Below are 14,272 nucleotides of genomic sequence, written 5' to 3'. Positions count from 1 at the left end.
GGCATAGTAACACATCTGATGGGGCTGATAAAAAGCTTTATTTTGCGGTAAGGACTAAAATCTTGAAGGTGTGTGGCTGGTCTTTATCAACTGATGAAGCAGTCAGGCTGGGACAGGTTGGTACAATGATCCTTCTGGGTTAAAATCACGGTCTGTGATCTCCGGCTTAAAGCTCTTAATATATTCACCTGCAGTCGTCTCACTGCATAAAGAGCTCTGCACATATTCGCCTTCTCCTCAGCTCCTACAGAAAGCACATTGTCTCATAATTATGTTCTATTCCTAGGAGATGCTGAACGTTACACGGCTATGGTAGTTTCTGAAATTAAAACGCCCAGAAAGGGAAAGTGAGACCTGTCTACTAATAAGTTGGAACATTTATGGATAAACATATTAGCTCTAACAACATCCTGGCAGACATTAGTAAATTGCTGCTTTCTAACGTGCAGCCCTAATTAACCTCACATATTGCAACAGTGCGAACAAGATAAGAGTCTAAAATGCCCCATTTAGAAATTGTATTAGTTTAGATACGTTTTAGAAAGAAATCAACTCTGATAGTGCACCAAAACAACTAAATACTGCTGAAAGATTTGCTTCGTGTTGCTTAAGCACTTAATTACATAAAATTGAATTATTTGTTTTTCCTGAAAGTAAACTCTTTGGGTCTGTGCCCTAAACTGGGCTGGATTTAAACCAGTCATCCACAGAGATCTATGCTCTCTTTTTTTTTTTTCTGGATAGAAAAAAAAAGTTTAAATCAAGCCATCCAGAAATGTTACTATCGATGATTAAATTGTAACTTGAAACAAGTTTTAAACGTATTGACAGTGATCTAAACATCAATAACGAAATATGTTTCTTTTGGTGGCTTTAGATCAGGGAGCACAAACTAAACAGGGAATCCAAATGCAAAAAGCTCCACGGCTCTGATAGAATAGAAACCCCATTTACCTTTTCTGTTTCCTGCACATCAACATCAGGGGCAAAATGCTCACTTGCTGACTAATGCCTCTTGCCCACTGCCAGGTGCCATTGTAATGAGATAATCAATATTTTTCCCTTCACCCATCACTGGTCTAAATGTGACTGATTGTTGCAAAGCTGTACACAAGTCTCCATTACTCTTGTGTCAGGAATCAAAATGAACATGTTGGCTTTAATATTTGTTTGGCTGTGGTTATTTCTTGCATTAACATTTAAAGAGTGTTACAAAATAAAACATCATAGGAATCAAAATCTTTAAAAAATATTAGTACCAGTGAGACTAGGCGTGTGATGCAATCATATTTCTGAAATAATAAATTCAATAGGCAATATATTAATGCTCTAGTATGTTTTTCTATGTCGCATGCCCGAAAGCCATGCAGATTTGCATTATTATCCTAAGTAGTGTTACAGAAATATGTTGTTGCTTATTTTAATGTACTGGGAGCTCAGACTGCCATATTTTTTTTTCATTTGTGAAATTCTGTTACATGAGCTCTACAATGTGCATAATTTATACACACATAGAAATTAAGAATTACTCAAATGTTGCAGGAAGAACCAAATAATACTACTAAATGTCACAGCATACTATGCACATGCTCTGTCTGCACCAACGAAGATTTAATTAGCCAGGTAAGACTGCTCTACATAACAGCTTTTTCTGCCTGTATGACTTTGCCACAGTAGTGTTCAGAAGGCGCAAAATGTAAGATTGGAGTGTGAGACATGTTACCAACTAAAAAACAGCTATACAAGATCTGAAATACTCAAAATACTGCAAAAATACTTTAGTGTAATTCAGCTGATAGTTATCTGACCACTTGGGGGAAGTCTTACACAGTGCAAATGGAATGAAACTTCCACCCCAAGCTGGCCAGATAAACATTAAGCATGTAAAATAGGAGGAAATAAAAGATGGTGACAGCAGAGCTAAAATTAACTCACTCAATTTGTGCAAAAAAATAAAAAATAAAAAAAATAAAAACGTATGCATATTTTCTTTTCACAGCCAAAAGTTGTGGTTTCCCAAATGTGGATATCAAATCTTCACCCGTCACAGCGTGTAGCTCTTCTTAACTTGCATTTCCTCGGGTCTTTGACATCACGTTTAGAATACGAGCCGTCATGAATGCATCAGTGGTGTGCAACAACTGTGATCTGTTCATCATCAAAAGGTGCCGACAAGACACAACTTCATTCTCCGACTCAAATTACAAACTAGGTTGAAAACACCTTGGAAATAACCGGATGTGGATGTGGGTGAGAAGTAGTGTGGCAAAAGTTATGCTTCTACTTACTTTCCATGGAGAGAGATCATTTGCTCATTCTAATCTTGTGATTTTTGTTAGGGTTCACACAGAAACTCTTTTTGTAATCTCATTGATCCACAACAGCCAGATATCTGAGGCAGAAATCCAGGACTAATAGAACGGAAAACTCATTTATTCCTGCTGTGATCAGTCTTGTGATTTTTTTTTTTATAGCTATGTTGATGCAGGTTATTATGTTTTTATTTATGACTAAATTGCTTCCTTGGGAAAACTAGAGAATCTTGAATTTGCAAGAATAGTAATACCTCTTATTTTACAACATCAAACTTCAATATATTTGTGTTTTCTGCAAAAGACCAACACACAGCTAGGTATGGCTACAGCTACTGCAATAGTTTTCATGTTGTCGCTCAACTGCACATGACCGACAACAAATCTAAATGCATGCCACACTATTCAGATGCTTTTAAAAACAGTTGAAAATTCATATATATAATTTTCTTTGTGTTGGTCTATCACTTAAAATCTTATTTAAATTCTCTGAAGTTTGTGATTTCAACCTGACAAAATGTGATTTTTTTAAAAATGTTTTAATTTTTTTTTTTTACAAAGCGCCGTGTGTCCTCACAGTGAGGAGGTGAAGCATAGGGAGGCAGTAAGACCCAGAGGAGGAGCAGTGAGACAGACACAGAGAGAGAGAGAGAGGTGGGAGGAGAGAGGAGGAGGAGGAGGGACTGCCTTCACTATCGGCTCTATGTGTTGCCGCTCATGGTGTTAGCACACCAGTGTGTGTCTCAGCCTGCCGGCGCGAGTGAGTGCATTGCTGTGGAGCTGTGTGTGTGTGGATGTGTGTGTGACTCCGGCGCTCTCTCTGCGTTGCGACAGGTGGAGATGACATGACTGCGCTCGAGAGGAAGAAAGCAAAGGACCTGTAAGGGCTTCACACACACATGCACACATTTCACACAGATTCCTTCACACCTTCACATTCCTCCCTCCACTTCTCGGACAAGATAAGTTGCCGACAATCCGACTTATCAACAAGGCATCCTCCAGCTGACTTTAAACTTGTGAAGAAAGAGAACCCACACAAAAAACATAGGTACAAAGTGGTCCTGACCATCATTCTTTATCTCTGCAGACGTGGGCAGCAAGTGTTTCTGCGTCCCGAGGAAAGTTCAGCCCCGGCTCTGGGCACCAGGCAGTCCACCACGTTGTCCGAACAGCTCCAGGTAGGGTCTCCTCTCCTCTCCTCTTCAGCATCATTTTTCTTGCCTAAATGTTTTTCAACAACTAGAACAAATGTACAAAGAAACACATTTTCCCCTCATTTTCCAAAAATGAAAAACTTTTATTCCTTTAGTTACCTTTTATCCCTTCCCCCGTCCTTCATTCAGACGCTTTTCTTTCCTCTTCACCTCTTCGGCCTTCTCCATCTTCTTTTGTATTTGCAAATGTTAAACTTCTGTCTGGAGGAGGTAAGTTTAAACTTCTGTTTCTGCAGCTTTCCTTCAGGATCCAAACAGTGAGAGACGTTCCTCTCTCTCTCTCTCTCTCTCTCTCTCTCTCTCTCTCTCTCTCTCTCTCTCTCTCTCTGAGTGGGCGTGGGTTTGTGTGTTTGAGAGACAAAAAGCTCCCACAACAGCGGAAAATATAAAACATAAAGCATCCACGGACATAAAGGACAGGAAGTTAAAGACAGTTACTTCTCTGAATGGCAAATGAGCAGCTCAGCACTGTGATTTGTGTCTCTTTAGGGAATTTTGTGTTGTCCATTTAAAGCCATGCATTCTTGCTGATCACTAAAATGGAATTTCATTTTGATGTCTTATGTTTTTATGACTATAGCACACCAGTACCTGAAAGTTGGCATTGCTGCTTTCTTGTTTCCTCATAACACGTGTCTTTGTGCACACACGCAAAAGGAGCTTCTGATTTATTTTGCTGCAGGATTTAATTCTGGCAGTGACATTGAAAACATAAAAAAAAACGTTTGATTGGGTGCCAGTGTCGACATGTTGTCCTTAGATCCAATTACCTAGATCCAGTACAGTGCATGCTTTCTGAGATGCAGGCACATGTTTGTATATTAGGGCAAAGACGTATCCGTTCAGACTATTGCGCTTTATACAGTAAGATGTCGAATGTGTGTGTTACTGTCTCTTTCTGCAGCTGTGTGCCTGTTCTGTTTGTGCAAATACTTTAATAAATCTGTCAACACGTGCTTGTCGGCTAGAATTTACGCTCTTCTCTAACAATCTGACGTTTTGTTCACACAGTGCCTCTGTGCGTCTGCGTGTTTCTTTAGTTTCGTTACAGTCCGAAGGCACCTCCGCGTCAGGCCCTCTTAGAGCTTGCTTTGTTGAAAGTCCGGTTGAGCTGCATTCCTTTCTCTTGTGCCGTCTTGTTTTTATGGTTGCTCCATTGCTGCTTGTTCGCCATCGGAGTGTGGCCGAACTGTAACACCGTCCTCTGAATTGGCTGCAGGTAAGCATGCAGCTGTTGCAGCGAAAACAGCCCAAAACGATGTGATACTGGCTCCTTATGCATCAAGAACTGTTTAAAAGGAGAGCAGTTCCTACTTGTTATCGGCAGGAAAATATTAAAATAAAGACTTTTGCTGTGGACACTTTTCTGCAAATTTAAAGAGAAATTCTGAAATATTTATCTGAAGTAATTTGGATCCTTGTCTTAGACTTTTCAGTCATTTGGGGAATTGTTCTACTCAATCTGCCTCATACGAGTTTAAGGAATTTATTTTAGGTGAACAACACCAGAACAAAGCTTCAGAAATCGAAGACTCTGGAGAGTCTGAAGAACATCTACGCAAGTGCACAGTTCGGAGACAACAGTGCTCACCACCTCGCTGCTATGGTGCATAATCTCTGTGTAGCAGCTTTTCCAGAGTCACAGGGGGACAGCCCCATCATTCAGGTTTACGCTCTGGACAGGCCATTAGTCCATCACAGAGACACACAGCCCAGGACGCTCACACTTCCTCCCGAGATCCATTTATAATCGCCAGATAACCAAACATGTGGGAAGCCTTCACAGAGAAAATCCACACATCCACGGAGAGAACAGGCAAACCGCACACACAAATTACGCTGAAACAGCGCGGATTTGGACCAGCAAAGTTAAGCTGGTGTCAAATGAATCCCGTTATGTTCATTTATTGCTGGATTTCTTCAAAAAGCAGGTATGGTTCAAGAGCTGTGCTGAGATATCGGTCTGTTTTGTGTAGCTGTTGAGGATAGCCAGTAACTGCCTTTGTTGGCAGGTTTTCTGTTGTTATGAATACTTCATGTGTTTGAGGACATCCACACTATGAGAGAATAAAATAACTGTAGTGGTCAGCAAAGAGACCGTGCAGCGTGAACCCCGCAGTAAATCTGCTGGAGGTTCATGCAAGTATCCGATCCCCATTAGGATTAAATACGTTTCTATCAATTAGTGTGATTGTGGATGGGGTTCTCGATGTCTGTCTTCAATTAAGTTAGAAAGCAATTTTTTGTACTATGGGTGAAAGTTAAGAGTACCTGGAAAAACTCTGAGGGAAAACATGCAAACTCTGCACAGAACAGAAGTGACTAGGATTCAAACCAACAACTTTCTGACTATAAGGCAACAGTGGCAAAACTCTGCCTCTGATCAGGATTAGGACAATATAATTTACATAAAATAAACCTGCAGTCATTTACATTTTGTGTTGTCATAAGAGAAAACACTGAAACCCGCTCAAAAATGATGACAATTATTCCGCAGTGACCCTCTTTATGATTTTATCTTTTATTTTAAGGGCAATAAATGCAAGATGTTTCAAAACTCTGCACAAGCGTTTGACTTAAAAGCTTTCTAATTCAATTATTAAATATAACAATAAATGGTCTGACTACCGGTCAGTTTTTTTTTTTTCTTTTTTTTTTTTTTGTAAACTGGTTAGGGTTTTTTTTTTTAGAAAATAGTTTATAGGCTGAAAAAGAAAATATTAAGTATGTTTTGATGTTTGTAAAATATGCCACAATGTGAAAGAACATGTAGTTCACACTGTTTAAGGTGAAGAGACTTTGTCAATGATTGAGCAAAAGTTTCTGCTCAAAGCAGAAAAAAGATGCGATAAAGTGAGGCCAAACATGGTCAACCAAGGTGACGATAAAGCCAGTATGAAGTTATAAATGCTAAACAACTCGGTGACGTGTGTTTGTTCATGTTCAGAGTCTTTGAAGCAGTAAAAGCAGCAGGGAAATCTCTGCTCAGTGCTGAACAGAACAGATGTGAGGGTTAGACTGTCAGAGAATCAGTGTGGCTCCTATTAGCATTTGTTTCCGACAGAGGAAACTTATAGTTTCAAATCTTGCAACAATTAACCATTTGATTGCAGCGTGGCGAGATACTTCCCATCATCCCTGTGGGTCAGTGGAACTCCTATTGCACTTCATCATGTCGACTTCATTCTGACCAGGTTCCCTTGTTTCACCATTTTCCTTTGATGGAAAGAAAACATTAATTGTGAGCTGAATATTTGAGATTGAAAAACTCAGAGTGAACAAATACAAACACGAGGCTCTTAATTATTGCTGTGTGTTCAACAACTGTGTGCGGTCATGCCCCAGATAGTGCAACCCTAATGACATGAAAGGGTTGCGGCTGCATAGAGACCAGGTTTAGCTTGCTGAAGTTTGCCCTCTTGCCGTGTTATCGTTTCCAGTCTGCAGGCAGAAAATGTTCTCTGTGCTCTGACTTCATAGCTGGAGGCTCATGAAGGTAGATTTTTCTTATGGGAATAAAGACATAACTGTTGCATTAGCGGCGCCAAGCCTGTCCTTGCCTGCCCGCATCAACACGCCCGTCTGTGTTAGAATTATTAAAGAAATCTGACCACAAAAATGTTGCATATATAATTACCAATGAGCATAAGGAAAAAAACAACAACTCTTAAATCCGTTGCGTTCTTATATACAGTGCGTCCAAAAAGTGTACACATTCCTGATGGCTAAAAGTGATTGACGTGTGAGTAAAAAAATAAAAATCCTCATAACTTATTTAAAATCTTTTTTCCACCTTTGATGTTACATATTGTGTATGATTCAACAGAAAAATTATTTAGATGTTTTTATGCAAAGACTGAAGACCACAGAGAAACTACAAAAACTTGACATTTCTCCAAAACTGTCAGAGGAGCACAACGAAGCCAACACTGAAGGAGCTGCAGAAAGATCAAGATCAAGCACAGCAACCTTCTGTGCTTTCCACACATCTGGACAATCAGTCAGTCACTCAAACATCAGTCAATCAAGTTTATTTGTAAAGCACATTTCAGCAGCAAGGCTGTTCAAAGTGCTTTACATCATAAAAACACAAAAATGAAAAGTCATAAAAGACACCACAGAGTCAACAATTGAGAAACCCAGTAAATATTTAACATTTTGCAAAAGCAAATGTGTGCAAAACAGGTCTGGTTAAAATCTCAAACAACCTTGGAAATGTGTCATAAGCTGACAAAAAACAAACATTATTTTTTTAGCCACTATTCTAAAAGGTACACTTGAAAAAATGCTAAGCACTACATTGGTGGTGGCAGCATTATGCTTCTGTGAAACAAATCCATTTTTTATTTTTTTTCTGCAGCATTGCGAGTACAAGTACAAGAAACCTCGTGTTGTAGAATGGGTTTGCCAGAGTCCTGACAGAAACTATGTGAACATCTCCTGTCCACAGTCGGTCACAATCTGATTTGGAAACTTTTTCAAAGCTAGAGCAGGTAAATGTTGCCAAGTGAGCAGTGAGTGCTGATAAGACAGTTTCTGTACATGTATGTGGGTTAGTTATTCTTTACTCAAACTGCTAGATTTGTTATTGCATGACATTGTTCAGATTATTTGTGACATTAAAGGTGGAAAAGGTTTTCAAATAGTGGATCCTTACTTTCTAACATGGATGTGTAGACTTTTCATACACATGTTGTGAACGTTTACATGTTCACTGCATACGGAAAGCAAAAGACAGAAGCAGGGCTGAGTGATTGGTAAAGCTATTGAGCTTGGTCTACACACAGAAGGGCTTGCTTCAGTGATTGAATAACATAAATAGATCCTTTCACTAAAGCAGCAGGTGACCAGAAACAATCGATTTGTCAAAATATGACTTCGATAAAACCAGTGGAGCTCCCACTAATGCCCAGCATTTTCAGCTGGAAGGGAGACATGAGGAAGCAACAACTTTGCCCTTCAAATCTGATGTGGCCTTTTCAGTCTTGCATAAAACTTCCCGAATTTTTTTTTTCTCCCCACTGTTCCTGTGTGTGTGAGTGTAGCAGCAGTGTGGCTGCAGCGGTGAGCAGTACGCACAGAACCCAGCACAATAACACACCATTACGGTTTGTTGTTTAAGTGAGCAAAGTCTAAGTTCAAAACAAATTATCTCTATTCTTTGCAGAGGACACTGTGGTGTGATGCAGTATGTGAGCGGGTGCAGGTGCCAGTGTAAGCTAATGGATTGTGACTCACTGTGCACCATCAAATAGCTACTGTGTTACTCAGCCCTTAAAGTCTGCTATAGCTGCATTCTCTGGTACGATTTAATACGACTTATTCCAGTGAAAATCTCTCGAGCTTGGCTTTTTATAAAGATGACGACAATGAACAGCATGTCATTTCCTTCGTATGCACCAAATTACACCTCGGTCAGACTTGAAAGTGGAAATGTAATGGTGTTAATGCAAAGAGTTTGAGTTGCAGAGAAGTGTTACAACTTTTTATAACTGCAGCTTCCTTTACGTGCAACCGCAAATAGATCCTATCTGCTTAATGGCAACAGAAGCTCTGATTTCCTTGCTTTATCTTTTTAATACACAACAATTTAGCCCAGTGAAACTCCAAATCTTGAGAGTCTGACAGATAATATCCACCAAGTATGCGCTCCCACACTTGGGTTTTATTGCATTGATCTCTGGTGTGCTGAATGAAACTACTGGGTGCAGAATCCATAATGTTCCTCAATTTTTGGAGTCATTCTTCGATTTCAATCCCTCGAGGGGTCTGATGATTACCGGTAAGATGTGACATGCATGAGCAGAGGCTGCACTGGAGCAAAACGGGGAAAATGTGCAGCGAGATGACCGCTTGAATCGATTGTCCGTTTGGTGATGGCAAAAGGCAAACTGGGAGGCACTTCAGTTGGTCTGGAGCCCATTGCTGGTTGACCTAGTTGAGTGGACGTCTCTGTGGAGTTCTATGTCTGTACTTGAGGAGAATAATTATTTATTTGAGGTTTTCATTTACCAAATGTCATAGTTTCAGTTCAGATCAATTCTCTTTTCAATGCAAGCATATATTCAGATTTATTCATGTGGTTAGACTCTCTTTTTATGATCCAAAAAGCTGTTTCTGGTTGAAGAGTCAATGTAGCTTATCCTGGACTTGGTTGCCACCGTTTCTTTTTTACATCTAAAGTGGCAGCGATGCTGTTCGATTTTTTGATAGCAACATTTTTTCTGGTCTTCCTATCATTTTAGAAAATTTAACATACAGTAATTTAAACACCATCTCCTTGAACATCACTGAGCAAAGTCACTACAACCACAATTGTGCACTGGCTTTGCACCTCATAATAGCTATATTGCTATTCATGTCGTCTTTGGCGAAGAAATGAAGCAAGGCACCTGAAAGGGTGCGATGGCTGCTCTTGAAGAAAGTACTGATAGAAAAGTCTCCATCTTAAATTTAAGTTCATAATATGAAGGTTTACATTGGGATTTATCAAGTGAGGAGAAGGCGATCAGGAGGAAACGCAAAGCAGAAAAAAGAAATCAAGTAATAAAAAGTTGTGAGATCAGTTGCTTGGAGACCAAACAGACCGGCTCCTTACCCAGGGATTTAAAAGTTATGGGTGGAGAGCTCACTTTAAGTGTAATTTGCCACAATGCAGACTGTTTCTGACAAAATTGTAACACTGTAATTCATTCTGTGGTTCCGACCAGCATTGTTGTTCTGACAAACATTAGCATCAGAAACCAGAACTGCCCACCACAGAAGCAGTAGAAATCTTTCCTTTACATGAACACTGTATTTTACTCATGGGGATTTGACTGCACTTCAGTGGTAAGGTTGTCAGAAAGTTATTTTTGAACCTATTAATATTAATAAGTATTCACAGGTAGCATGTTTAGCATGATAGTCATCCTCATGTAGTGATTTTATGTTTTTTTGTTTTTTTTTTTACATTGTAGAAATACGTGTTTGTCGTGGCTTGAAAATACAACAAAGCATCTCTTGACTTCTCCTGCCTCAGTCCCTAGGATGTAGGACATATGATATCAGATCATTTTATGTTGATGCAAAAAAAATGCATTTGAGTAACTTCTTTAAAATAAAGTTCAAATTCCAACTATATTATTACTGTGAAATATGATTTGGATTTTGTGTTCCGTATGATTTTCATGTTTGGAAAACATTATTTTATAACAATATGTTTATATTGTAAGAGTATGAAACACAAGTTATAAACCTGTAATAAATGAAATGTTGTTTAAAGCATATTGCAATAACAAATTTAAAAATATATATATTTATTACATATTTATAACATAGAGCTCTACATTTCTATAGTTCAACATCTAGATGATTTATAGTGTTTAGACTCATCTGTGTTGTGTTTCATCTATATTTCAGGAGTTCATTGCAGCCCTATTATGTTTCTAAGTGATAAATACTTCTAAACTTTTTGATGATGATAAAAGTAAAGCAAAAAAAAAAGTCTTAATTTATTTTCTGCAACTTCCAATTTCAGCATTCATTTATTGGGCCCATCAAGTCCTGTTGTTTGATCCCATTGGCGTCCTTACCGTTGAAGGGCTCGCTGCGGCTGAATGATGTGAATCCAAGCACAGCGGGGTGGATGTTTTACATTACGGGAGCGCAACGTTGCATTATGCTCCGAGAGGTTCAAGCCCAAAGTGGAACTTAGCGCAGCACAGACGATCGTGCTTTGCCTGCCACGGCGCTTTGGATCACATACTGTGATGAATGACCACAGACGCAAGGGCACCTTCACTTCACAAAAATCCTCTGAGAGTGCTGTATACCTGCATGTGTATGTGTCAGGGTTAGCATTTTTTTTCCCCCTTTGATAAATGGACTGCATTATTTAGTGCTGCTGAATTTTATCTCAAGTGTATCCCTGCAGGATATTGAACAAGTGCTTTCCCTCGCTTTCCTTGCGTGTTTGTGAGTGTGACGTTTGCTTACATGCGCAAACACACACCATTGTCGGATGGTTGCTGTCAAAGCCCTATGGTGACTTGCTTAACTCTCAAGAATCAAAGTATGCATTTGAGGATTCATCAGTTACTCGGATAGCTTATCATGATGGATTCCTTATCAGATCGCTGAGTTTGTGGTCGAAATAAGCAATTCAGGGAGACGCACGAAATTCCAGTTGTTGCGGAAAAAAAGCTAAGAACATAGAAATCTTCCTTTTTAACCAGCTGATGAAATTGTAGTAGAAGAGAGGAAAATTCTGGACAAAATGTGTTTTTTATGTTTTTCCCCTCAACGGGACATTTCAAGTTTTGGAAGTACTCACTCAGAGGAGATCTTGTTTTTTTTAAATTGTATTTCTGTGGCTGCTGGAAATGTCTCACAGTGTTTTTTTTTTTTTTTTGAGGGGGCGGGGGGAAGATCACAATCATTACAGAATAGAGGTTGTTGGCTCAAAATGCGTTGTTCTGGTCCTTCCCTTCAATTTGGCCACTGGCAGTGGAGCTCTGTGTTTCCTTCTGGTAAACAAACTTTTTTCTATGTTTATGTGCTCTTTTCACGAATAAGGCTAAAAACATTCAGCAGATATTCTAAGATTCATTGTTGGATTTTAAACTACACTATAAATATGTACTGGATACCTGTTTTTTTTTTTTTTTTTTTTTGACTTTTTGAGGGTTTGCACAACCCTGTTGCTCAAAAGCATTTTGTTTTCTGAAAGTGGTCCCTTTTAAAGGGACATAAGCAAGCATTCAATTGGCAAGTCACATTGTTTCAGCAAAGAAATAAATGAGCAAACACATATTTCCTTACTGCCATGCTAATGTGAACAACTTGCGAATAAAATTGTGTGAATAAAATATTTGTGAAAGAGCCAGAGACTTTCACAAATATTTTATTTCATATTTAATATTTCACAAATATTTTACATTGTATTGTTATAACAATACAATGTAACCCATCTTATTAAGCTTAATCTCCATATATCCCATTATTTTGTTGATAAAAACTGACACATCTAAATCTGTCTAAATTGATTTAGACAGAAGGCATAGTTGAGGAGCATTTACCTTATTTTGTTGGAATATCACCTGCAGGGAAGCTTCTGGCTTTAAGATGGGTTGTTGTTAGAGATGTCTAAAGTGGAAAGTAAACAGGATTAATTCGAAGGGGGGGGGGGGGAAATGCACAAAGATTTAAAAAGCATATTGCCCAGCCAAATTGCCACCGTGCTGACTGAAACATCTGGCAAACAGTGGATGACTTCCTTAAATGTATCGGGGTGGTGAGTCAATAAGGAGACTATTGACTCATCACATTAAGATGTATATGTTCAAGAATGTTTCATACATAGATTTATCAAGTTTGAAGTATTTATCAACTTGGAAAAATGGTTTATTATGCTGCACTGAAATGTGTCTGACTAATCTTTGTGCAATCTTGGTTTCTTCTTTCTTTTCTGCTCTTTATTTTTCAAACTGTGAGGAGACAGAAAATGAGACCGATAAATCCATGACAACCAAAACTTTTGCTGAAGTATCTGCAGCTTTAATTAACTTCAGAAATGTTCCAACCACACTTCAGCATTGTTAGGTGTTCATTCAGAAAAAAATGTTAGTTTCATTTGGTATGTTAGTGAAGGACAAGTCAATTCTTCTTCTGCGCTGCCTGCATTCCTTTAACTGTACAATTAACTTTAACAAGTGAGTTCCTCGGCTCTGGGGCAACAATAAGAAAAGCGACCCTGGGAGATGGCTTTTATCTGGCCAAAGGCACATCATTATTTTCAAGCTACATACAAAAAAAACAACAAACATTGATAAGTCATCAGTTGCCTCTTTGTGGAGCCACATTTCAAGAAGATTAAAATGCTGATTAATCCACTCATGCTTTTGTGGGTTGAAATGAACTAGGCTTCATTAAAACACCGTTTAAGTAAATTTCAGTGAAAAGTTCTGCTAATGGACATTGTACGTGACAGTGAGGTAATCAGCCATTATGGAGGCTTAGCTTTGAGGATGAAGATTTGGGTGGTTTTGTTTTCTAATAACCTGCTGTCTTTGTAATTGAAATCAAACACTTTTGTTGCCTATTTTCAAAGAAGCAACAACAGTTCAGAGTTCTCTTTAAAATCATCAAACTCATTCAAAATATCATTTTTATGATAGTAAGTGTTTTAGTCTGTTATTAGCATTTTTATTTTTTTTTATGTCCAAATTATGTCTAACACAGTTTGGAAGGTCAGTGTCACTAAATGTAAGCATCAGTCACAGCATGTATTATGGAGAGAATGTAATTGCAAAACACTCAATATTTTCAAATCCAGCATGTTCAAAGAAACGCAGACTTGCTCACAAGGACGAAACAGAAAACAGAATTTAGGACGTTTTCTAAGGTTTACATTAAATTGTCATATTACAATAACTGAGACTAATGCATTGTGTTTTTTTATAGTTTAAGTCATTCTAATGACAGTATATGCAGTATATTAAGTGAAATTTCTGGACGTGCTCATTAGCTTGTAAATAGGTTGCAATTATAGAAACACTGCAAAATCATCACAGTATATATATAAAATCTTATACGCCTCATCTTCTCTGCTTCTCTTTTATCCACCTCCTCCATATGCTACAGAAAAACAACCTTCAAACAACAAAAAAAAAAAAAAAAAAAAAAAAAACTTGGAGCATCTCTTTGCTGTTTTATATGCCAGTGCAAAAAAAAAAAAAAAATCATCCAAAACTTCAGGTGGGT

At 38.4% G+C, this 14,272-nt stretch overlaps 1 protein-coding gene across 1 annotated transcript in view; it reads left to right on the top strand.

Moving 5' to 3' along the window:
• Window positions 1-1,828: 1,828 nt before the first annotated feature.
• pde2a (phosphodiesterase 2A) overlaps window positions 1,829-14,272 on the top strand; it is a 123,653-nt gene continuing 111,209 nt past the window's right edge. The window contains exons 1-2 of the mRNA XM_015009470.2: window positions 1,829-3,192; window positions 3,403-3,493. Of these exons, the coding sequence (XP_014864956.1) occupies window positions 3,158-3,192; window positions 3,403-3,493 (126 nt within the window). The 5' untranslated portion in view covers window positions 1,829-3,157. The remainder of the gene's footprint in view (window positions 3,193-3,402; window positions 3,494-14,272) is intronic.

The sequence above is a fragment of the Poecilia mexicana genome, unplaced genomic scaffold, assembly GCF_051168715.1.
Source record: "Poecilia mexicana isolate PSO_F unplaced genomic scaffold, ASM5116871v1 scaffold_13, whole genome shotgun sequence".
NCBI lineage: Eukaryota > Metazoa > Chordata > Actinopteri > Cyprinodontiformes > Poeciliidae > Poecilia > Poecilia mexicana.
The sequence above is the reverse complement of the archived record's forward strand: the minus strand, read 5'-3'. Positions and strand labels throughout refer to the sequence as shown.